At 63.2% G+C, this 22,258-nt stretch overlaps 2 protein-coding genes across 4 annotated transcripts in view; one reads left to right on the top strand and one right to left on the bottom strand.

Moving 5' to 3' along the window:
* The window catches only part of CHLSN (cholesin), a gene marked incomplete at its 5' end in the record, with an annotated part of 57,905 nt that overhangs the window by 24,954 nt on the left and 10,693 nt on the right, over positions 1-22,258 (bottom strand). The gene's annotated exons all lie outside the window — the stretch shown is intronic.
* Positions 3,645-15,888, top strand: GPER1 (G protein-coupled estrogen receptor 1). 2 transcript variants are annotated; one of them, XM_084886266.1, is made up of 2 exons: positions 3,645-4,306; positions 11,677-15,888. In XM_084886266.1, the coding sequence occupies exon 2, from the start codon at positions 12,143-12,145 to the stop codon at positions 13,250-13,252; it is 1,110 nt and encodes a 369-aa protein (XP_084742392.1). In that variant the 5' UTR covers positions 3,645-4,306; positions 11,677-12,142; the 3' UTR covers positions 13,253-15,888. The 2 variants fall into 2 exon arrangements, with proteins under 2 accessions (XP_084742392.1, XP_084742391.1); XM_084886265.1 differs by lacking the exon at positions 3,645-4,306 and adding an exon at positions 9,024-10,209.

A 22,258-nucleotide genomic window follows, 5' to 3' on the forward strand; every position in this document is an offset into this window, starting at 1 on the left:
GTGCCACGAGGCGGCTAACAGGCTCCTCAGCTGCCAACACGGCGACCACAGCTCAGGCTATAACCCCATGACCTCAGGAGGCGACTGCCGCCTCCAGCCAATGGACAGCAAAGGGCACACCCACCGTGTGTTCCCAGCAACTAGAGGGCGCGAGTGTCCTTCAGAAACTGTCCCCGGTGGACACAGCCAGATGCTGCTGGCTCTCAGAGGTCACATCGAATTCTGCTTTTACAAACACGCCCACAGCCGCAGGGAGAGACCCTCAGTGTACCTGGTGCTGCTCTGCATGCATGCATACACATTCACAGACACACAGGTACATGTGTACACACACGCGTGCGCACACACACTGCACACGACACAGACACGTGCACATGCGTACACTGCACACACGTGTGACACATTCACACACGGACACATACATATATGATGGCAGGACAGGCCTGCACAGCCACAGGGTCAGGAGAGGAAGGGGTGTGGGCTTGGTGAGGGTGAGGCGTGTTTCCATGGCAGCACCTGACGCATGGACCATGACAGCAGAGAAACAGCTGTGAGGAACATGGCAACGGGAAGGGCCAGCAGACCCGAGGCCCTGGCTCTGCTACCCTGGCACTGCCCGTCAGCTGTCGTTTGAAGAGACAGACAAGCAGGAGGATCAGAAGTGGGGTAGGAGCCATGCAAACAACCCTAAATGTTCTCTTCAGAAGAACCAAACCCCCTAATTGGCTGAGAAGACCCCTTCCTGAGGCCCCACGTCAGAGACCCCACAGTTCCCCGGGCCAGGATGAGGCGAGACCCCAAGGAAGGGCCCAGGGCTGCGAGATTCTGTGAGAGGAGCCCCTCGGATGCCAGCGCCACCTGGTGGCCTGGGCAGGGACTGAGGCTCTCCTCTGCCAATCAGAGCAGCAGGACCCGAAGGCACCCCAGGGCCCGCAGGGCAGCGAGGAGCTGGGCCGCGGGCCTGCTGGGCGCTGTCCCCACGCGGACTGTGGTCATGGCTGCCCCGCTCTGAGCTGCATTCTAACGGGGATGACTCAGCATGCAGGCTCCACCTCCAGTGAGGACGCTGTTCAATGTGCCGGAGAGGCCACGTCAAAACAAGGATGTTGGGGCTGGTCCCGGGGGCAGAAGGCACTGACCGCCTCCTGTGGCCGGGCTATGGGCCGAGCAGTGACCGCCACATGCACCTGCCCCACCCGTCCTTCCCGCATGGCAGCTGGTGGCTGTGGACCACGCTCATGCTTCGTGCCCCAGGGTGCGAGGAGGGCGGTGCGGAGCTCCCAGCCCACGGATGCCCCTCCTGGGTGGGCCGTGGGGCACGCAGCCTTCCCACCAGAGGACGGGTGGGAAGAGGCCCTGATCCTTAAAACAAGCTGCCGGCTGCCCTGGGCACCTGGGCACGGCCCGGAGCCGGGAAAGGAGGGCTCAGGGAGGGGGAGGGTCTGGGTGCCACCTCACGGCCTGGGACCCGGCGCTCCCGGAGAGCAGTGAGGTCACAGCCTTTCACCCTTACTGTTCCGGCGCTCACACCACACCTCCCGTCTGTGAGGTCCTCCCTGACCCTGCGCTGGGCCGAAGAGGCTCCGCCGGCCATGGCGGACACAGCACACCCTGCCTCCCGCACCCACCCCATCAGAGCGGGCCCGGCCATGGCGGACACAGCACACCCTGCCTCCTGCACCCACCCCATCAGAGCGGGCCCGGCCATGGCGGACACAGCACACCCTGCCTCCTGCACCCACCCCATCAGAGCGGGCCCGGCCATGGCGGACACAGCACACCCTGCCTCCCGCACCCACCCCATCAGAGCGGGCCCGGGCAGGAGGATCCATGTCGGAGGGCAGGCCCAGGGCAGGGAGACGTGGGGCTGCGAGGCAGGCCGCCCGCCCACTCTGGCGCCTGCACATTGCTGCCTCGTCCTCGGGAGGCCACGCTGATCCGGCTCACACCCCGCAGGCGCCCTGACAGCGGGAGGCGGGCGTGGGGCGCGGCCCCGGGGAGGCTACACTGTCTGCCAGCAGCAGCGGGGCCAGGGCGTGCATCCTCCTCCTGGGGACAGGAGGGACCCGCCACGCCGGGCCTCCCAGATGGACGCGGCCTCCGCAAATGGGGCTTCTTACAAGTTTCGGGGGACAAGGGAGCCAGGCCCAAACCCCTGAAGCCCTAAGCGTGGTGGTGGTGGGGGTGGCACTGCCTCCAGGGGCCCAGGGGTCACTCACGCTGTGGGACAAGGCCCCACGCCACTGCCACGGAGCAGATGGAAGCAGAGCCAGCACCCCCCGGGGGCGGTGGCCACACTCGCTCCGTGGCACCCGCTCCACCCTCTCAAGGGCCCTGACAGCACCCTGTGCAGACGGGAGGGGACAGGCTGCAGTCACAGCTGAGTGCAGGGCAGCGACTCGGAACCATGACCCTGCCGGGCTCCCGCAGCCTCTCTGCAGAGCTCACTGAGCAGGGCCGACTCGGGCCTGGGACCCGAATGCCCCGTCCCCGCAGGTCTCCACAGTCAGGCCAGGGCCGAGGGACGCGCCAGCTGTTGGAGTAGCTCGGGGCCTGCCTCCCACACTGGCCTGAGCGCACTCTGGGGGCCGAACTGGAGGCCGGGTCCTCCTGGGGTGCACAGGACGGAGGGGGGTGACTGATGTCCTTGGAGCTGATAACAAGGCACCTGGGCTTCCAGAGCTGGGAGGACCAGGACCGAGGGGCTGACAGGGGCCCAGCTGTCCAGCCTCAGCTTCCACCCCAGGGGACTGCGCCGTGCCCTCACCACGCCAAGCTGGCAAGCGCTCCAGCACATTCTTCCCACACCCATGGCCTCGGTGCCTGCAGGGACCCCAGAAGCGCTGGCACTGCTTAAAGCCCCCCAAGCTTGTGCCCTCACAGGGCGAGCGTCGCACGGGCACCGCCAAGTGGGGAGCTGATGGAAGGAACGGCCCCTCGGGCTCCGACGTGCTGGCAGGGACAAACTGCGGGGAAACTCTTGCTCCGAGGGGCAGGCCTCCCTCCCTCAGGACTGTGCCCGGCTCCCTGCCACGCCGGCCAGCCAACCTTGTCCTCAGTTACTCCTCCTACTCTACCTGCCTGGTGCCGGCTCCCGCCAGGCATGGCGAGGACGTGCCAGCGACGGATGCCGGGAGACCTACTTTCCAACCGTCTTAGAACAGCGCCCTCCCCCTGCCACGCAGGGGCTCAGCACCGCCTGCGGGCCGGAGGGGGAAGCGGCCGGCACCCACCTGGTGAGGGCGGAGGGTAGAGCTGCTCTGGGTGGCCCAGCGCCGGCCCGCGCTGGGTGCAGAGACGCGCCCGTCTGGGGACTGGGGCTAGGCAGGTTGTGAGCACGCCCTGTGCAGAGTGGGGCTGGGTCCTATTTCGTGCAGACGGTGCCAGGGCTCCGGGAGGGACTGTGCAGCCGGCGTGTGGAGCTGAGGAGCCGGGAGCCAGGCACACACAGCCTCTGTCTGCACGGCGGCCCCTCCCGGTCACGTGGCCAGACCACACTCTGCTGAAATACCACGTGTGGTTTGAATTAAGACCCAATTCCCGTTCTCCTTACGGACTGTAGGTTTCTGTGCCTGCCTGCTCTCCACAGGCACAGAGCAGCGCAGGAGGGGGAGGCTGCAGGAGAGGCCTGGCTCGGCCGGAGCGGGAGCGGGCACAGGAAGGGCAGGCGGGCAGCCGGAGCAGTGCGTGCAGAGGTGAGTGTGGCCCGGGGGAAGCGCGCCCGCGGCTCTCGCTGGGACGCTGTGTTACACGGCGGGAGCCTGGAGCGAAGTTCTCTGGAGAGGGCAGCTGCTTGGACGACAGGCGGGTCCCAGGAGCAGGGGGTCTCCTGGGGTGTGGACGCAGGGGCACAGCGGCGGTGTGGGCCCTGCTGGTTCCGAAGGCGACCAGCAGCCCAGCGGAACCTGGACCGGGGCCCTGGGGCACGTGCGCTCTCAGGGCTGGGACCTGGCGACAGAGACTGTGGGAGGATGCGGACCCCAAACCTGGAAGCCACTCAAACGTCCTTCAAACAGCAAATGGGCCAACCAAGGCTGCGCCCACCATCCAACGGCTCAGCTCAGGCTCGGGCCGCACGCCAGCCAGCCTGCGAGACGCCGAGAAGAGCGCCCGATGCGCCACCTTCCCTTCGGCCAGGCTGTGCCCCAGCCGCGGCCGCGTGAAGCTGGCTTGGACGGCGCAGGGCACAGTCGAGACGTGGTGACCATCAGGCCGCCGGCTCCTGGGCTCAGGGAGCGGAGGGACTGCCCTGCAGACACTGAGCAGCCAAGACCAGAGCAGAGGCACCGAGGAGCCAGAGGGACGGGTGTGTGTGTGTGTGTGTGTGTGAGCTGGCCAGAGGAGAACTGGCCCTCCCCACCTGCCAACCTCGTCCCTGCCCCCCCTCACCCCCCCGCCACAGAAACCACCAACCCTGTCTGTCTCTGGGCCAGAGCTCCTGCATGCCCCCTCAGTCTGGGGAGTGCCCCTGGGTGTTGGGGCCACGCTCCCCAGAGCCAGTCTAGTCTGACAGGCGCGGCAGCAGCTGGAAAGAACACAGCATTCTCTGGCTTTGGCCCAGGCCTCCCAGGGGACTGGACGGCCGGGGCAGCCCTGCCGTGACTCAGGAGGCCCCAGGGCCTCTGCTTGGATCGCCAAGGGGCATGGCCGGCCTGCAAACCACCACAGGCCCCTCACTCAGGCCACCCCACACCCCAAGGGAACCCCCACCCTGACCCAAGACACCCTTCAGGGCAAACCAGCTGGCCCCCACCCATGCATCAGGCCTCTATCCTATCTAATAAAAGAGTAATATGCAGATTGACCATCACTCCCACACACAAGATGGCTGCCCCCATGTGGTCAAAGATCCTGCCCCTATGTGGACACGAGATGGTCACCACAAGATGGCCAGCAGGGGAGGGCAGTTGAGAGGGACCAGGCCTGCAAGGGAAGGCAGTTGGAGGCGATCAACCCCACAGGGAAGGGCAGTTTGGGGTGCAGGCTGGCAGAGGAGGGAAGTTGGGGGCAAACAGGCTGGCAGGGGAGTAGTTAGGGGGTGATCAGCATGGCAGGCAGAAGTGGTTCGGGACACTCAGGAAGGCAGGCAGATGAGCAGTTGGGAGCCAGCAGTCCTGGATTGTGAGAGGGATATCCGACTGCCCATTCAGACCTGATACCAATAGGTTGGGTCTAAGCAGGCAGTGGGACATCCCTCGAGGGGTCCCAGATTAGAGAGGGTGTAGGCTGGGCTGAGGGACAACCCCTGCCTCCGTGCATGAATTTCAGGCACGGGGACTCTATAGTCTATTCAGAAAAGCCAAAGTGAACATCTAACCAGTACCTATGATGTGCACTGACCACCAGGGGGCAGAGCTCAATGCACAGGCATGGAAACATAGAGCAGACTGATGAATCTCAGAGGGAAGGGAGAAGGGGGGAGGGCGGGAAGAGATTAACCAGAGAACTTATATGCATACTAGAGGCCTGGTGCATAGATTCTGCAGCAGTGGGGTCCCTCGGCCTGGCCTGCAGGGGCTTGGGTCAAAACCAGCCAGGTGCATAGATGGGTGGGGTTCCTTGGCCTGGCCTGCAGGGATGGGGCCGAATCCATGCACTGGGCCTCCAACATCCCCCGAGGGGTCCCAGATTGCGAGAGGGAGCAGGCCAGGCAGAGGCGCACCGGCCTCTGTTTAAGTCATAAAAACCCGTGTGCAAATGTTTACAGCAGTTGTATTCATAACAGCTCACGTCACTCAGCGGGTGAGCAGAAAATCCAGCATGGGGCATCCACACGGTCCACGGCTGCCCAGCGAGGAGGCTGACACACATCACGGCGAGTCTCCGTGCACGACGCCAAAGGCCAGGCATGTGGACATTTTGGGAAAGTCAGACACAGGGCAGAAAGCAGTGCTGCGGGCCTGGGTGGAGGACAGGACTGGACGACACAGGATCAGGGGGTGGCTCCGTGACTAGATGCCCGTGTAGGACACACCCACACCAGCAAGCTGTGCTGCGTGTAAAGGTTCATGTTGTCGTTAATCCTCACCTGAGGATATTTTTTCACTGGTTTTTAGAGAGTGGGGGAGGGAAAGACAGAGAAAAACATGGATGTGAAAGAAATACATCGATGGATTGCCTCCTGCATGAGCCCTGACCAGGGACCAGGCTGGAGAGAAGCCTGCAACACAGGTACATGCCCTTGACTGGAATTGAACCGAGGACCCTTTGGTCTGTAAGCTGATGCTCTATCCATTGAGCAAAACCAGCCAGGGCTGCATGCAATTTAAAAATGCACAGGTTCTCGGGCCAAACCGTCCAGGGTTAGGCCTGGAAGCTGTCATTTCGACCGAGCGCCCGCTGTGGGGGGCCGCCCTGTCCCCGCAGGGACTGATGCGCTCCCAGAGGCTTCCATCAGCGCCGGCTCCTGGGAGAACTCAGCAAGCCTGCTGATGGCACCTCCGGGAGCCCCCCGCCCTCTGCACTGGCTGCCGCCTCCTGGGGCTGGAGGGAAGCCGGCCAAGGCCAGAGAGGCGCAGGGTATGAAGGAGCCAGGAAGGGCGGTGAAGAGTTGGACTGGGGACTAATCCCATTTCTTCCCAAGTGACTTCCAGAAGTGGTGGGGAGCAGAGAGGTGGGCCAGCACGGCCGATGAGGCGATGCCAAGCCCCTCTGGGCATCACCCCTGGGGTCCGGCCTGTCCCAACTGAGAGCTGGGCATGGGCGAGAGGCCGCAGCAGGACCGGGCATGCAGGAGGGCAGAGCCATGCCTGTCAGCAGCCGTGCCTGGTGCTGTGCGGCGCTGCTGTAAAGGGGGTTGAGATCCGGAGTGTAGTGACCTGCGGGGGCCAGCAGGTGGGTTCTGTCTGTGGACCCAGGGCCATGGCCTGTCACTATGGGGGGATAGGAGGAGACACGGTCCAGCTGGACCTCCCCCCAGCAGGCCCCTCGCCTCTGGGGAAAGCACAGAACAAGGCAAGAGGCAGCCCACAGCCTGCCCATCGGGCTGAGGCCAGGCCAGGACACGCATGTGGCCGTCCACGGGGCGTGGGGTGGGGTGGGGGTGGGGTGACCCTGCGCTGAACACGCCAGTCAGACGGCAGAGCTGACAGCCACAGGAGAGGGGGGTGGGGCGACAACAGTGCCCAGGAAGCAACGCTGCACCGCGGCGGCTGCCGAGTCCGGACGCGGGGACGGCCTAATGCTGTTTCCTGACTGGCCGTCAATGTCCACAGAAGCGCCTTCCGATTCGCCCTAATTAAGGAGACATTGCAAATGGCTTCCTCTCGGCCCGGTCACTCGTCTTCATTCTGCGCTGCCCATATCCGGCCCCCACCCCTGAGCACAGCAGATGGGGACCGTCACCCGCAGCAGCATGTCCTGCCGTGTGGCCTGGGGACCGAGTTTGGTCCGGGGAGCAGGGCTCCTGTGTGCACAGGCAGAGTGGGCGCCCATGACGCCCTCACCCTAAAGCCCCCTTCAGAGGGCGAGGCTTCCCTGGGATCAGGGGCTGAGACGTGGGAGCGCAGACTGGCAGGACCCAGACGCCCCCCCCGCCCCCCCCCGGAGATGGGCACTGTCTCCGAGGAAGGAGGAAGGACTCCCCCTGGCACCGCCGAGCGGAGCGGGCGCCTCCTGGCCACATGGCTGGAGGCTGCCTTGGTCAGACACGAGGGCCAGCACCCTGGGTCCTGCCCATGTCACACGCAGCCCTCCACGACCATGCCCGGCCCAGGCCGAAGCCTCGAGGAACAAGATGCTGCTCTGGCTCCAACATGCCACCTCCCACAACACGTGAGCGAAGCCCACAGCGACTCCCAACAGCCTGCGCGAGGCCTGAAGCGCAGAGGGGCCGGCCCCGTTCCCAGGCCTTTCCGCCGAGAGCAGCTGGGGAACCGGCCGCGGAAGGAGCGGTCAGCTCTCAGACCTTCTCTCTGCACACTGAGCCCACATGGGAGATGCGAGGTGCCCGCTGCTGGGGTGGACAGACGGTTGGAGTGCAGGGAGGCACCTTGCGACTCTGGCCCAGTGCCCCTCATGGAGGATGGGAGCTTGTGGAGGACGAGCCAGGACGCGGCTCCGGGTCAGAGGATGGTAGCACACGCAGGACCCAGCTTCCGCCCGGAGGCTCTCCAGCCTCAAGGACACAGACCACAGACCTTAACGTTAAGGGCGTGCGGGAGGCAGCCAATCCGACTTCCTCATCACTGATCTCCTCGCTCTCTTCCCCTGCCTTCCTCTCTGCAATCAATGGAAACGTATTTTAAAAAGAAAAGGGGGAGGGGACACGTCCTGCGTGGCTCTTGAGGCCCCTCCTGAGGACACGGCTCTGTCGATCGAGTAAGGTGGGGCTGGTCCAGGACTTGGATTTTAGCCTGACATTCCAGAACATCCTGCCCATAAACACCCCGGGGCCTGGATGGTCCCCCGGGCAGAGCCTGGTGTGTGCCACCCGTGTGAACTCACATGGACTCACCTGGGCCCATGGACTGCATCCCTAACGCCACTGCCGCTCCCACTCCCAGCTCTGGACGCGCTGATGGCCACGCGGCCACCCAGTGCTGCAGGAGACGGGCCCAAGACCTGGCCGCCCAGTTCATCCGATTTCAGCTTCAAGCACAGAACTGGGGACCCCACAGGCCATCACCCCAAAGGAACCCACAACAAATGCGAAGGCACAGCGGCTCCAGAGCCGCCGGGCAGCGCAGGGACAGGCCAGGGAGCTCGAGTAGCAAGCAGCTATTTTAAGGGACCTGTTTGGCTATTTCAAGTTTGGCTTCACACTGTTTACTTAGCTGCAGCAGAAGCTGGACTTTCTCGGGGCTCCCTTCTCTAAATGGTGGCTCAGACCACAATCAGACTGTCCCTGCATGACCGCGCCCCTCGGGGGGTGAGGAAGCTCGTACTGGAATCACCTGGGGCCCCACGGCTGGAAGGGCCCCGAGGTCAGTGCTTGTCCACAGAAAGGCATGCAGAATGCTCTGCTGACAAACAGGCTGTGCTCCCAGACCCTGACAGAGATGGCGGTCATCACCATGCACAAGGCTCCAGCTCAGCTGCGACCGACCCGTGCACAACAGGAAGCTGTGGCCTCGCTCTGGCCGCCTGGGGCTGGGGACTCAGTGCCCGTGCCTGTCAGGCCCGGCACCACACCTAACGGCCTGCGTCCCTGGGAAGCACACGGCTCCGGTGCTGGTGCTGCAGCAACCTGATGTGTCCGTGCTCATAGTGCAAAGAGCCCTCAGAGTGCAACCTCCGGCTTCAACAAGCTGCCACGGTAGAAAGAGACACCAAGCTCAAGTACGAGACCCGTTAAGAGGTGATGTTCACGAAACCGCCTCACACGGCACACGAGGGCCCTGCAGTCCCTGCACCCTGACCCCACCGGCCGGGACGTCTGGGCTCTCGGCCATCTGGCCCTGCTCTGCCAGCCCTCCCCAGGCGCCATGCTGACCGCCAGCAGGTGGGCACTGGGAGCCGGCGCTAACCCTCTCCTGGTCACTCAGGCAGGCGTGGGCCGAGGTGGGAGGAGGTCTCGGGTCTGTCATGTCACCTGCGGGACAGGCCTGCACAGGTGGCTTGGGAGCAAGAAGAGGGGGAGCTGAGACCTGGCTAACATCGAGAGCAGAAAAACGAATCCAACTCCTCATTTACTTGCCAAAATACTTGCTACCGCTTGAATTTAAATTTCTTCCTGCAATGTCTATGCAGTTCCCAGGCTAAAGTCTCTGCGTGTAATTCACATGCTATCCAAGCTGAGAACATTTAGTGTTTAGTTTTAAGGCTAGTCAGTTGCTAAAACAATCAAGAACATTTAAAGTTTCAACCAATGGGGACGAGCTATTATCTAAAGGACAAACAGAGCCTATTTACAATCCCTTCAAAGTTAAAAAAACGCATCAGTGGGGAAGGAGTCAGTGGGACGGAGCTGAGCTCCCTGCCAGTGTGGAAGGAGAGGCCGGCAGAAAAAGGGTTAACCTGGCCTCTCGGAGGGAGGCCGTCCAGCAGAGGGAGGCTGCCCAGCCCCGGAGCCCATGGGCGGCCCAGCTCGGAGCCGGCAGATATAAAGGCTGCTCCCAGCTGCAGCGGCGACGCTTCGGCTTCCGTGACGACAGGCACTCCACTTCCACGCGTGCAGCCAGTGGCCGAGCACAGCCCCGAGGCCGGCCAGGAGCCCGGAGGACGGGGTCTGCTCAGAGGGGCACAGGCGGGGCGCCGGCTGTGGCACAGGTAAGTCTGTCTGGGTTCCTGGCTCTGCCTTCAGGTGGGTGGGCAGCCCACTGTAGGTGACAGCTGGGCATGGGTATGGGTAGACTGGGCACCAGCTGGGGCCAGGGCACGAGGCCCCCAACTTCTAAGTAGAGCCACGCTCCATGGGAGAAGCTCTCACGATGTCGCTGTGACTCGGAGAGGCTGGGTGTGCGGGCTGCCCCTCAACTCTGGTCCCGTGTCCCAATGAGGCCCGGCGCCCCCAGGACAGGCAGCGCCCCTAGCCTGCCGGCCAGCACAGCCCTGTCCTCCTTTGGTGAAAATGCGTGCGCCCCACAGAGCACTGGTGATGACATCCCTGTACAAGCGGGTCTGGTGGCCTGCTGCTCCAGGCTGGACAAGCAGTGGGAGCCCACCCAGCGGCTCACTTCGGCTAAGGCTCCCTTTGGTGGACGCGTGCGGCCAGCCTCGTGGGGACGTGCCAGCGGCAGGTCAGCCCCGTCCCTGCTCCTCCTCACAGACACAGCCCCCGGGATGATGCAGGAGGCGGCTGGTGCCGCTGCACCCACTCACCTCACACTTCCTCCTAAGAGCCGCCTAAACCTTCTCAGGATTCCCACATTAAAGAGCAGAGCAAACGGCCTCGGCAGTTTTTACAAAGAAGTAAAAAAGGCTCTAAAAACATGACTAAAGTCGGATTTGTCGGCCCGCCATGCCAAGGGTCCTGAGCACAGTGCCTGGCCGGAGGGGCGTGGGGGCTGGAGGCCGGGACCTGCTCTCTCTGGTCTCACAGCATCTCAGGCAGGAGGGTCTGGGGTGTCTAGACTTCAGAAACGGCTCCTGATGGCCTCCTGGGGCTAAATGAAAACTCAAATAAAAAACGATTCAATCCCCCTCAGTGGGACCAGGCGGTTCCTCTGGGCTTTTCTGCCCCCGGGCGGGCGCGTCCCTCCCTGGGTGGGGCCGTCCTGTGTGCTGTGGGGCCTGCCCACTGCCAGGGACACTCCTCTGCACTGTGACCTAATACCGCAGCTGCCAACCCCCAGAGAACTTGGGGGGACAGTGAGGTGCAACACAGACCCGAAGCCCCAGTTTCCAGAGCCGGCCGATCGGGCGGCTGCCTTGTCCCTCCCCCGGTCACCGAGTTGCTAGGTTACAAACAGCATTATAGAACATATTAGGTGTGACAGTAATTGTCAACACTGAATAAAACTTCAATAGCATTCCCTAAAACAATTACCATTTTTATTCCTTATTTTGTCTTTCATTCCACGTTATTAAAAAAAAGTTTCGGCATCTAAACTTAGTACGAGGCTTAGCAAAGCAGCGAGATTTCTTGGATCACTTTCCTGTTAGAGAAGAGGTTCTACCCCCGTCTCCCCACGGCGCCCAGGACCCACTGGCTCTCAGAAAAGCTGGGTTTTTCCCTTCCCGCTTACTCCTCTTTCCACCAGCTGCCAAAATAAATCTTCTCTCCTCTCCTGACAGACAGTAGTTTTCCTAAGACTTCCAAACCCGTCTCCACATTACCTCACGAGCCAGCCATTCGCCGTCACAGAGGCTCCGGGGCGAGGCTGACTCACGGCCGTCCGCAGCAGGGAGCCCCGGGGAGGCGCCTGCTCCTCTGCCTCAGTTCGGCGCCTACGTCTCTGTCCTCCCAGAAGACACGCCTGAGGAGCCCTCCCGCCCTCAGGGCACCTGCCCGCAGAATGAAGGGTGCGGGGTGCACGGCGCCCCTCTGCTCCCAGGTGCCCGCAGGAGCGGGTCGTGCAGAGCCCGCGCAGCCCTCCTCCTGCAGAGCAGACCCCCGCCGCCCGGCTCCTGCTGATGAGTGACCGTCACCCGGCTCACTTCTGAGGACAGACCTTTCTCTCTGAGATGGATTTGCTGTTTAACATGGGTTTTCCAGAGCCTGGCGGCACAGCCTGAAGCCGCACACGGTGGAGGTGTGGGCATGACCTCCCGAGCGCCCGTCTCTGGCATGGAGACCGACCCCGGAGCCTACGACGGCACCCCCGTGGCGCTCAACCTGTCCCGCGCGCTGGCCGGCAGGGCGCTGGCCAACCAGACGGGTGGGCTGGCGGCGCCCCCGCCCCCGCAGTACGCCGTGGGGCTCTTCCTCTCCTGCCTCTACACCGTCTTCCTCTTCCCCGTCGGCTTCGTGGGGAACATCCTGATCCTGGTGGTGAACCTCAGCGCCCGGGACCGGATGAGCATCCCCGACCTGTACTTCATCAACCTGGCGGCGGCCGACCTCATCCTGGTGGCCGACTCGCTCATCGAGGTGTTCAACCTGGACGAGCAGTACTACGACATTGCCGTGCTCTGCACCTTCATGTCGCTCTTCCTGCAGATCAACATGTACAGCAGCGTCTTCTTCCTCACCTGGATGAGCTTCGACCGCTACCTGGCGCTGGCCCAGGCCATGCGCTGCGGCCTGTTCCGCACCAAGCACCACGCCCGGCTCAGCTGCGGCCTCATCTGGATGGCCTCCGTGTCCGCCACGCTGGTGCCCTTCACCGCCGCGCACCTGCAGCACTCCGGGGACGCCTGCTTCTGCTTCGCGGATGCCAAGGAGATCCAGTGGCTGGAGGTCACCTTGGGCTTCATCATCCCCTTCGCCGTCATCGGCCTCTGCTACTCGCTCATCGCCCGGGTGCTCATCAAGGCCCACCGGCGCCGGGGCCTGCGCCCGCGCCGGCAGAAGGCGCTCCGGATGATCGTGGCCGTGGTCCTGGTCTTCTTCATCTGCTGGCTGCCCGAGAACGTGTTCATCAGCGTGCACCTCCTGCAGCAGGCGCAGCCCGGCGCCGAGCCCTGCCAGCAGTCTTTCCGCCACGCCTACCCGCTCACCGGCCACATCGTCAACCTCGCAGCTTTCTCCAACAGCTGCCTGAACCCCCTCATCTACAGCTTCCTGGGGGAGACCTTCCGAGACAAACTGCGGCTGTACCTGGAGCAGAGGGCGAGCGTGTCGGCCCTGAATCGCTTCTGCCACGCGGCCCTGAAGGCCGTCCTCCCGGACGCCGAGCAGCCGGAGGTGCGGTTCAGCAGCGTAGCGTGACGGTGGCTGCTCCCGCAGCCTCAGCACCGCCCGGACGGGGTCAGGGCCTGCCGGGCCTCTCCAGCTGAGTGCTGCCCCCCTCGGGCTCTCAGGCACCCGCACCCGCCGCTGCCGCCTGTGCTGCAGAGCTGTGCCACCACGTGCTCCGATGGCAGTCTTGCGTGGCCAAGGGCGGGGGACTCACGGCCCTCTCTGTGCACTGTCTCGCGGCAGCATGGAGGGCCTGTGGTGGAGTGCCTGTGTCGGTAGCTCGCCAGGAGTCTGCCCTCGGGGGAAACGGAGCCGAGGCTGCTCTGAGCTGGTAAGGCCCTGTGACCCCCCCCACCCCCACCCCCTGGCCATACTCTGCGTGCGCACCCAGTGCCCTTGGTCCCCAGGCGAGTGAGTGACACCTCCGCTCTCTTCCATCCCACCTGGACGCAGCGTCTCTGAGGGCGGCTCTGGCACGGGCGAGACGCTCCAGCTCGCGGGGACAGTGAGAACAGTTCTGGGTAAAATGTAAAGAGGTGACACCAGTGGTGGCCGGCGCTGCTCGGCTGTGCTGTGCCTCCAGGTTCTCCAAGCAGCGCCCTCCGGGGGCAGGGGGCTCAGAGACCCACAAAGCCCCTGGCTGATGCGGCTCCTCACCCACGTGAGCTCTGAGAGGCCAACATCTCAACGCAGCCCCTGGCACAGCGGCACCTCTAGGGGTCTGACCCCTGCTGCACCATCCATGAGCAGAATGTTCCCCGCGCCTCACTCTTCTAGAAGGTTCTGGCTGCCAGCACAAGCACAACCCACAGCCCTGCAGGGACAGCTGCAGCTCCGGGTGGGTAGTCAGCGAGCCCGCAAGCGGGGTCCCCAGAAGTAGGCAGGCCTGTCCATCAGGGGGACGGGCCCAGGGACAGCAGTGGGGCCCCCACAGGCTGCACCGGATGCACCGAATCAGCACCAGCCTCCGGGCGGGCAGGGGAGTGTGTGCTCACACCTGCGGCTTAGCTGTCACATACCCAGAAAATGTCGCCTCTTCCACGAATCTGATTTCTGCTGCTGACCGGGGTGCGGTCCCACCTGGGAATACGAGCTTACAGCCAAGGGGTCGTAGACCTCCAGACTGACTGACCCTAAGGGTCCTCCAGGGTGGCCTCCGCCCAGAGCTCATCGCAGGACGCCAGCTGCGACTCGAGGTGCCTGGAGCCCTGGGGTGCAGGGCCCTGGCACACAGAGCCTGTGTGCCCCCAAGCCCCGCACAGCCCTGAATGAGCTGGTCCTGGGCCATGTCCGCCCTGCGTCTCCTGGGAGGACGGCTGTCCGAGCCCGTGGTTCCCAGGGCCCTGCACTGGCTCTGGAGGAAGCCAGCTGCGGGGACCCGTCTCGCTGAGTCGCCACCTGGACCCAGGTGAGTCGCCCCGTCCCCAGGAGACCTGGGTCCTCCAGGGAAGTCACCGCTTCAACCAGCAAGTCGGGGGCATCCTCCGGAGACCAAGTCCACTCAGAACACGCCGTCCCTGGCCAACGATGTGGCATTTTTCTCCGCTGACTCAGAAACGCAAATGGCCAGGAACGGAGAAACCCCAGCAGGCACTGTCTCTGAGGGCACGTCTCATCGGGCAGCTCCTTCCGAGGAACGGAGTTAATGCGAAAGGTCCTCCCTCCCTCCCGCCCCAGCGGAGCTCTCCCAGCGCAGCGCCCGGCTGCCCGAGGGCAGACTCCTCAGGGCTCCCCGTCCCTTTCTGAGTCCCCGGAGTCTCACAATTCCATCCCACCGACCCCAGGCGAGAGCAGCTCGGACAACACATGTCCAATCCCCCTAAAAGGATGGACTCCCGCCCTGGCTGGTGTGGCTCAGTGGACAGAGCGCTGGCTCCGTGTTCAATTCTGGTCAAAGGCATATGCCCAGGTTTGTTCCCCAGTAGGGGGTGTGCAGGAGGCAGCCAATCAATGATTCTCTCTCGTCATTGATGTTTCTATCTCTCTCTCCCTCTCCCTTCCTCTCTGGATCAATAAAACATATTAAGATAAATAAATAAAAGGATGGACTCCCACACCGACCTCTGGCAGGAAGCTCTAACAGGGCCAGTGACTGCCGCCAAAGCCCAGTACCCACAGGACCCCTCGTGGATGGAGAGAAACGGGAGCCAAGAGTTAATGCGAGGACCTGGAGGAGTCCGTCAGAGACAGGAAGTAGGAGGGCGGGAGCCAGGGCAGTCTCGGACGGGGAAGATGAGAAAGTTCTGGAGAGGGCAGTGGTGACAGATGCACAGCCAGAAGAATGTGCTCACTGCCACTGAACGCTATGTCTACAAAGGGCTAGAAGGGCCCTGGCTGGTGTGGCTCAGTGAGTAGGGCGTCGGCCTGTGGACTGAGGGGTCCCAGGTTTGATTCCGGTCAAGGACACATGCCTGGGTTGAGAGCTCAGTCAGATGTGCAGGAGGCAGCCAGGTAATGATTCCTTCTCATCGCTGATGTTTCTATCTCTCCTCCTCTCTGAAACCAGTGACAATACATTTAAAGAAAAAAAATGGCTAAGAGAGTTCATTTATGCTGAGTGCATTTTGTGACAATAAAAGGAAGAAGTGAGAGCCGAAACCGGTTTGGCTCAGTGGTAGAGGTTGGTCTGTGGACTGAAAGGTCCCAGGTTAGATTCCGGTCAAGGGCATGTACATTGGTTGTGGGCACATCCCTGGTGGGGGGTGTGCAAGAGGCAGCTGGTCGATGTTTCTCTCTCATCGACGTTTCTAGCTCTCTATCCCTCTCCCTTCCTCTCTGTAAAACAAAAATCAATAAAATATATTAAAAAAAAAAAAAAGGAAGAAGTGAGAATAGGACTTTGCCTAAGCCAGGGAGCAGTGGAGGCCCTATGGACACTCAGGGGGAGTCCACCGCGGGCGCCCAGTGGACAGAGTCTGGGGGTGCCCACCGCGGGTGCCCAGTGGATAGAGTCTGGGGGTGCCCACCACGGGCGCCCAGTGGACAGAGTCTGGGGGTGCCCACTGCGGGTGCCCAGTGGATAGTCTGGGGGTGCCCACCACGGGCGCCCAGTGGACAGAGTCTGGGGGAGCCCACCACAAGGCGCTCAGTGGATAGAGTCTGGGGGTGCCCACCGCGGGTGCCCAGTGGACAGAGTCTGGGGGTGCCCACCGCGGGCGCCCAGTGGACAGAGTCTGGGGGTGCCCACCGCGGGTGCCCAGTGGACAGAGTCTGGGGGTGCCCACCGCGGGTGCCCAGTGGACAGAGTCTGAGGGAGCCCGCCACAAGGCGTTTGGTGGACAGTCTCGGGGGGAGCCCACCGCGGGCGCCCAGTGGACAGAGTCTGGGGGTGCCCACCGCGGGCGCCCAGTGGACAGAGTCTGGGGGTGCCCACCGCGGGCGCCCAGTGGACAGAGTCTGGGGGAGCCCGCCACAAGGCGCTCAGTGGACAGAGTCACGAGGGCCTCTGGGCTGGTGCAGGAGGAGCAGCTGCAGCTGAGCTGCTGGGCTGGTGAGGGCAGGAGGCTTGTGGGGTCCGACTCCATAACCAGACGCTCCTCGGACCCCAGGCTTTTATTTAGAGCAGCAACACGAGCCGAGACTGACCCACAAAACTGCTGGGTGCTGGCGACCCACAGGTGCTTGTTCCAGCAGCTCCTAGTGTGTCACATCCCCTCCTGGCGCCCCCCGGTGTCCCCACTGAGTGTCCCGAGGCACCCCCGCTGCCCCGTGTGCACGTCTACCTGCGCCAGCCCTTCCTAGAAGTCTGCCAGGAGCAGAGCCCCCAGGGTCTGACCGGGCCCTGGGCTGCGGCCGTGCCCGCAGCTGGACAGGACGGACGCTAAGGTAAGGTCAGCAGGCAGCAAGGAGGGCACGCCTGCCGCTTCCAGGTCACCTCCTGCCAAGGGCAGCCGCCGGCCCTCACTCGGTCTGTCCCCTGCCCCAGAACACAGACATGCAGGGGGCAGGGAGGGGCTCCCTCGGACTCTGCAGGGGGTCCCCGGACAACTCATGATCAGCGTCCCAGCCCGCCCACCCCCTCTGGACGGGGGATCCATCTCCGGCGACAGGGTCGGCCTCCACCTCGGTCTCAGGCCTACTTCCTGGTTCTTCCCCAACACCTGCCCAGCTGTCTGGCACAGGAGCCATGTGCCTGGGGTGGGGGTGGGGGGAGAATGGCACATGCCCAGACGGCCTCGCCTTTCCAACCTCCTGCCTCTAGGAGGCGTTGTGCGGGGTGAGAGGCGGCGGGTCACATTGAAGCCCCAGGATGTTTAGCTTCCAGGGTGTGTGTCTGAGCACACACAGCCGGGCCTCTGCTGTGGGCGCTCCGACGCCATGCCATCCCAGCTGCTCACGCTGACCCGGCTGCTCGAGGTGCAGGCGGAGGGGCCATGCAGACGAGAAGGGCTACGGCCCCCACGCCGCCCACAGGACCGAGCTGAACTGGACGTGTTTACTCGAGCAGCAGGAGGCGAGCTCTGAGCCTGGGAAACTACTTCAAAGCAGCCACTGTTTTCCCAGCTGTGGCGCCGGCGCCTGGGAAAGCTGGTCATTCCATCACAAAAATAATCCAGAGCGGAGCAAGCAGCTGCCTCAGCTCCCACTCTGCATCTCGGACCCTGAACCGGAGCTCCGGGGCCCACTGTCAGAGGAGGCGGGGACCTCAGCTCCTGAGCTGAGTGCACATCACTGTGGAGCTCCCCCCCACCCCCCGCAGTGCGTGTGATATCACTCCCGCGCCAGGAACCCCCACCCGGGCTCCACGGAGCAGGGGCCATGGGGAGTACAGCCTCGTCCCCAGCAGCTGGGCAGGAAGGCCATCGGCACCCCCACACGACCAACGATCTCAGGATGCCAGAGACATGGCCTCTCCTACAGCCCAGAAAACAGACTCGCTCAGGGCCAGCCCCCCCATCCCCAGCTCTGCCACAGCCCTGGAGCACCTCAAGGTAGTGGGTCCCCCTGCCCCCGGGGCCGTCGAGGACAAGGGAGTGACCAGCCCGGGCCTCTGGGAGCCCTGCAGGCACGCGGGCCACTTAGAACCAGTTCCATCTCAAAAAAGGCAAAAGGACTGAAACCCGTGAGTCTTGTCACCTCAGGATCAGGTGAGCGCGGAGAGCCCTCCGTGTGTAGACAGGCACCCGCCCTGGGGCTCCCCCGTGAACCCGCTGTGGCTTCACCTGGCACGTTCTCCGCTGCCCAGGAGACCTGCTGCAAAGCAAGCTGAGCTCGGTGTGAGGCACAACACACCGGCACCGAGCCTGCGGAAGGCGGCTCACTGGGGTGGAGCAGGAGGGATGTCAGAGGAGACCCAGGCCTTGCTTTCCTGAACTCCCCGTCATCACCAGGGCAGGCTGTCCGCCAGGAAGCTGGGCCTCCAGAGCAGGTGCACTGCAGAGCCCTGCCCACTGAGAGGCTGTTCCACCCGTGTGGTGTCCCCAAGCCTGCCCGCACACGCACACGCACACACACACCACACACACACACACACACACGTCCGCCTGTGCACACACTGAGTCATCGTGAAGGCGGCGTTTATATCGTACCTTTCATTTCCAAAACTGTTATCAGCTGTCAGAGTGCACATGCATTTGTGGACACCCCGCATTCATCCTGTCAGAGCGAGTACAGGATTGGGGACACCCCGCATTATCCCGTTTGCGCTGCTTCAGCACACGGCCATCGGTCCCAGTGTTTTCCTGCAAAGGCTGCCTCTCTGGCTTCTCGGTCCGCTCCTGTCTCCTTCAGGTGTGAGCTGGGCCTTCCGCCTCCCAGCTTCTCGGGTTTTTCACTTCCACGCCCACTGTGCACGTCTCGGGGCATCTGTCCGGTCCTCCTGCTTTCCCGCTTCTGACGCTTTCAGTCATCTAACCCCTCTCACCTGTCCAGGTCATGCTCCTGGTCCCGGTTTTACTTTACCATTTCCCTGGATTCCCTTCAACTCTGCGGCTCCTCTCACGCTGGAGATGCAGGAGAACCAGCACACCTCCCACATCGTACAAACGGAGTCTCAGCACGTCCGACCTCTCACCCATTCGCCTGCTGCCCGCAGGGTTTCCTCCTGCCACTATGGTCACTCTTTAGGATGCTCTGGGGAGTCCCTGGTGGGAGGGGCGGGGGGGTCTCAGCTGGAGAGCCCATGAATTCACTGGTCCAAACTGGTGTGGCTCTGGGCCTGGTTCCGTCCGATACAGCTGTGGGTCTGGGGTTCTGTGTGGGAGACTCTTTCACACACACCTGCTCCCAGAGTCCTGCTACATCTGCCCAGTGGCAGCATCTTCTCATCCACATTGGAAGCCTGGGAGCAGTGGAGGGCTGTTTGTTTAGGGCAGTGACTCTCAATCTTCCTAATGCCTCAACCCTTTACACAGCTCCTCATGTGGTGGTGACCCCTAACCATAAAACTATTTCCATTGCTACTTCATAACTGTAATTTTGCTACTGTTATGAATCGTACTGTAAATAATCTGTGTTTTCGGATAGTCTTAGGTGACCCTGCTGGCAGTTCTCAACCTGTGGGCCGCCAAATTACAGTTACGAAGCAGCAACGGAAATAATCTCATGGTTGGGGTCACCGCACGAGGAACTGTGTAAAGGGTCGAGGCATTAGGAAGGTTGAGAACCACTGGGTTAGGGCAAAAGCCATAAACAACAATAACGCCCGGGAAGCATGTGCTCCAAAGGAACGCTGTCAGTCAGGAGGTGTGTCTGCACAGACGGTGAGAAACACGGGGAGAGGGGCCACAGCGGCAGGCAGACGCCGGCAGTCAGCGAGATGGCAGCGGAACCACCGCGAGCCGCCGCTCATGGTCCCACCGGCCCGGGTGCAGGCGCTCCGGCCGGTGCCATCGAGATTGGGAACCAGAGTCTGGCTCCCTCCCGCCCGCATTTCCGGTCGTGTATGACTCAGAAGAACTAACCAGCACTGCTCTCTGAGATCACTGTTCTGCGTTACGTTCTGTGACCACAGGCAGCGGGCTCACATGCTCCCTGGCTGACGCTGGGCCGTCAGAGCTGGGCCTCGGGGGGACAGCCGGAGGGCGGCTGGTGGAGACTCGGCACCTCCTGTGGGAAAGCTGCTCAGCTCCTCACTCTCCAGCGGCTCTTCGATAACCTTGAGCCCAGAGCCGGGCTAGCCTGAGGCACACCCGCCGGGCAGCCTGCCAGCCGACGCAACCTGTGCCCAGCCCCCCGGCTTCCGAATGAGCTCCTGGAAGAGGCGGGCAAAGGCCACGGCAAAGGGGACCAGCAGGCCAGCCCTGCCCGCCATGAAGCCAGAAAACACCCCCAGACCAGCCGGCCGTGCCTATCAATGACACCACGCCCACATCGCAGGGTCGGAGAGCCAGTGCTGCCCGACGGTCCTAACCCCGACAAAGTGCTGTCCTCTCCCAACAGAGTGCCGGACCGCGGCCTGGAGCACAACAGGGACGTGCCGAGAGCGGGGGCTGAGGGAACGCCACAGCCGCGCAGGAAAGCAGGTGGCCTTTTCACACGCACGTACCAGAGCAGCGCTCCTCCGAGGAAGCGTGCCCTCGGTCCCGGGCGCGGGCTGTAACGGGCCGAGGGAGCGTGGGTGACGGAGCACTCAGTACCTTGGCCGCCTATGAGGGTTAGACCCCGCCCCTGTGATGGACTGCACAGGAACACCCCACGAGGACCCCACACACATGCCAGAGCATGCATGCCCGTGCACCCCCACACGCACACAACACGAGTGGACTCTGAGTGAGCCTGGGGTGGCACCCATGTCCACTTCCTGGCTTTGATACCAAGTCTGTTCCCAATGGGGGAACTGGGCCAAGGGCACCGGGACCTCCTACAATTGTTCTGCAACTTCCCACGTATCTACGATCCTCCCAAAGCACGCTTCGTCCAGAAAACAGAGCGCCGGGCCCGGCACAGACAGCCCTCTGGCCACGGGAGCCCATCCCGGGGCTTGTTCCCTCCTGGCTGGGAGCCACTCGCCCACCCGCCGGGGCTCCAGCAGACGCTCCCTCCCGAGCAGGCCCCACACTCAGCCGCCCCCTCCTATCAGAACACAGAACGGACAGGGATCCCAGAGGACAGGAGGACTTGGAGTGCTGGGAGGAGCCTCAGAGGTCTCCCAGTTCACCCCCCCCAATCCATCCAGTGAACCCCAGAAACATTCCCCCCCAGCCGAGCATTTCCCTCTCGCACGGGTTCTGAGAGACCTCGCTGGCAGCTGCACCGCCTCTGTGGTTGCTCACCGCTCCAGCTCGGACCTCCAGATGGCGCAGTGCAGAGCCCGCTGGACGGGACGGTGCGGCCTCGGGCACTGAAGGCAGCGGCCGCTCCCCCACCTGAGGTCAGCTCCGCGCCAGCCATCCCCACACGGAGGCCGAGCAGCAGAGCTAAGGTGCCCTGAGCCCCAGCCTCTCAAATCCCGGACAAGACCCCATCAGGGATTCCAGCGGGGTGTCCGTGTTCCGGTCTCGTGTGTCCTGGCAGCTGCAACCAGGAACCTGGTCAACACCTCCCATGAGACGCAAGAGGTGCGGCTGGAGACTCGGCCGGCTGGAGGCTCCACACCCAGGCTCCGGGCTGTCAGGGCGGACATAGGTGTCCAAGCCCAGCAGCAAGTGGCCATCAGCACAGTTCTGGTGGCTGACTTCCCTCCATGCAGATGCTAAGTTACATCCCAAACCAAATGTTCTCCTGCAGCTCGCAGACGCCGATTCTCTCCTGCCTTAGCCCTCTGTGCGGCGCCACGGCAACCTGTCCCACTGCGGCGAGGCCACTGCCCTCACAGTGCCCACAGGAGAGGATCAGGGCCCCCCTCACTGCCTCCCAGCTTCCTCTCAGCAGGAGGCCCGGAGCGGGGTGGGGTTGGGTGGGGGCGGGAAACGAGGCAGGGAGGGCTGCTCTGCAGCAGCGACCACTCAGACGTGGGAGCCAGCCAGCTGGAGGCCACCCCGCACAGCTGCGACCCAGGAAATGGGAAATTCTTCCCGCCGATGGGAAATTCTTGGGGGGCTGGCCATCTGAGTCTGTGCCAGTACCTAACGCACAGTCCTGTCAGCCTATAGTCTA

Source organism: Pipistrellus hanaki (genome assembly GCF_964339955.1).
Source record: "Pipistrellus hanaki genome assembly, chromosome: 5".
Classification (NCBI taxonomy): domain Eukaryota; kingdom Metazoa; phylum Chordata; class Mammalia; order Chiroptera; family Vespertilionidae; genus Pipistrellus; species Pipistrellus hanaki.

What these genes read in the sequence shown, in the direction of transcription:
- GPER1 (XM_084886266.1), top strand. Translation starts at nt 12,143, where the DNA reads ATGACCTCCCGAGCGCCCGTCTCTGGCATGGAGACCGACCCCGGAGCC.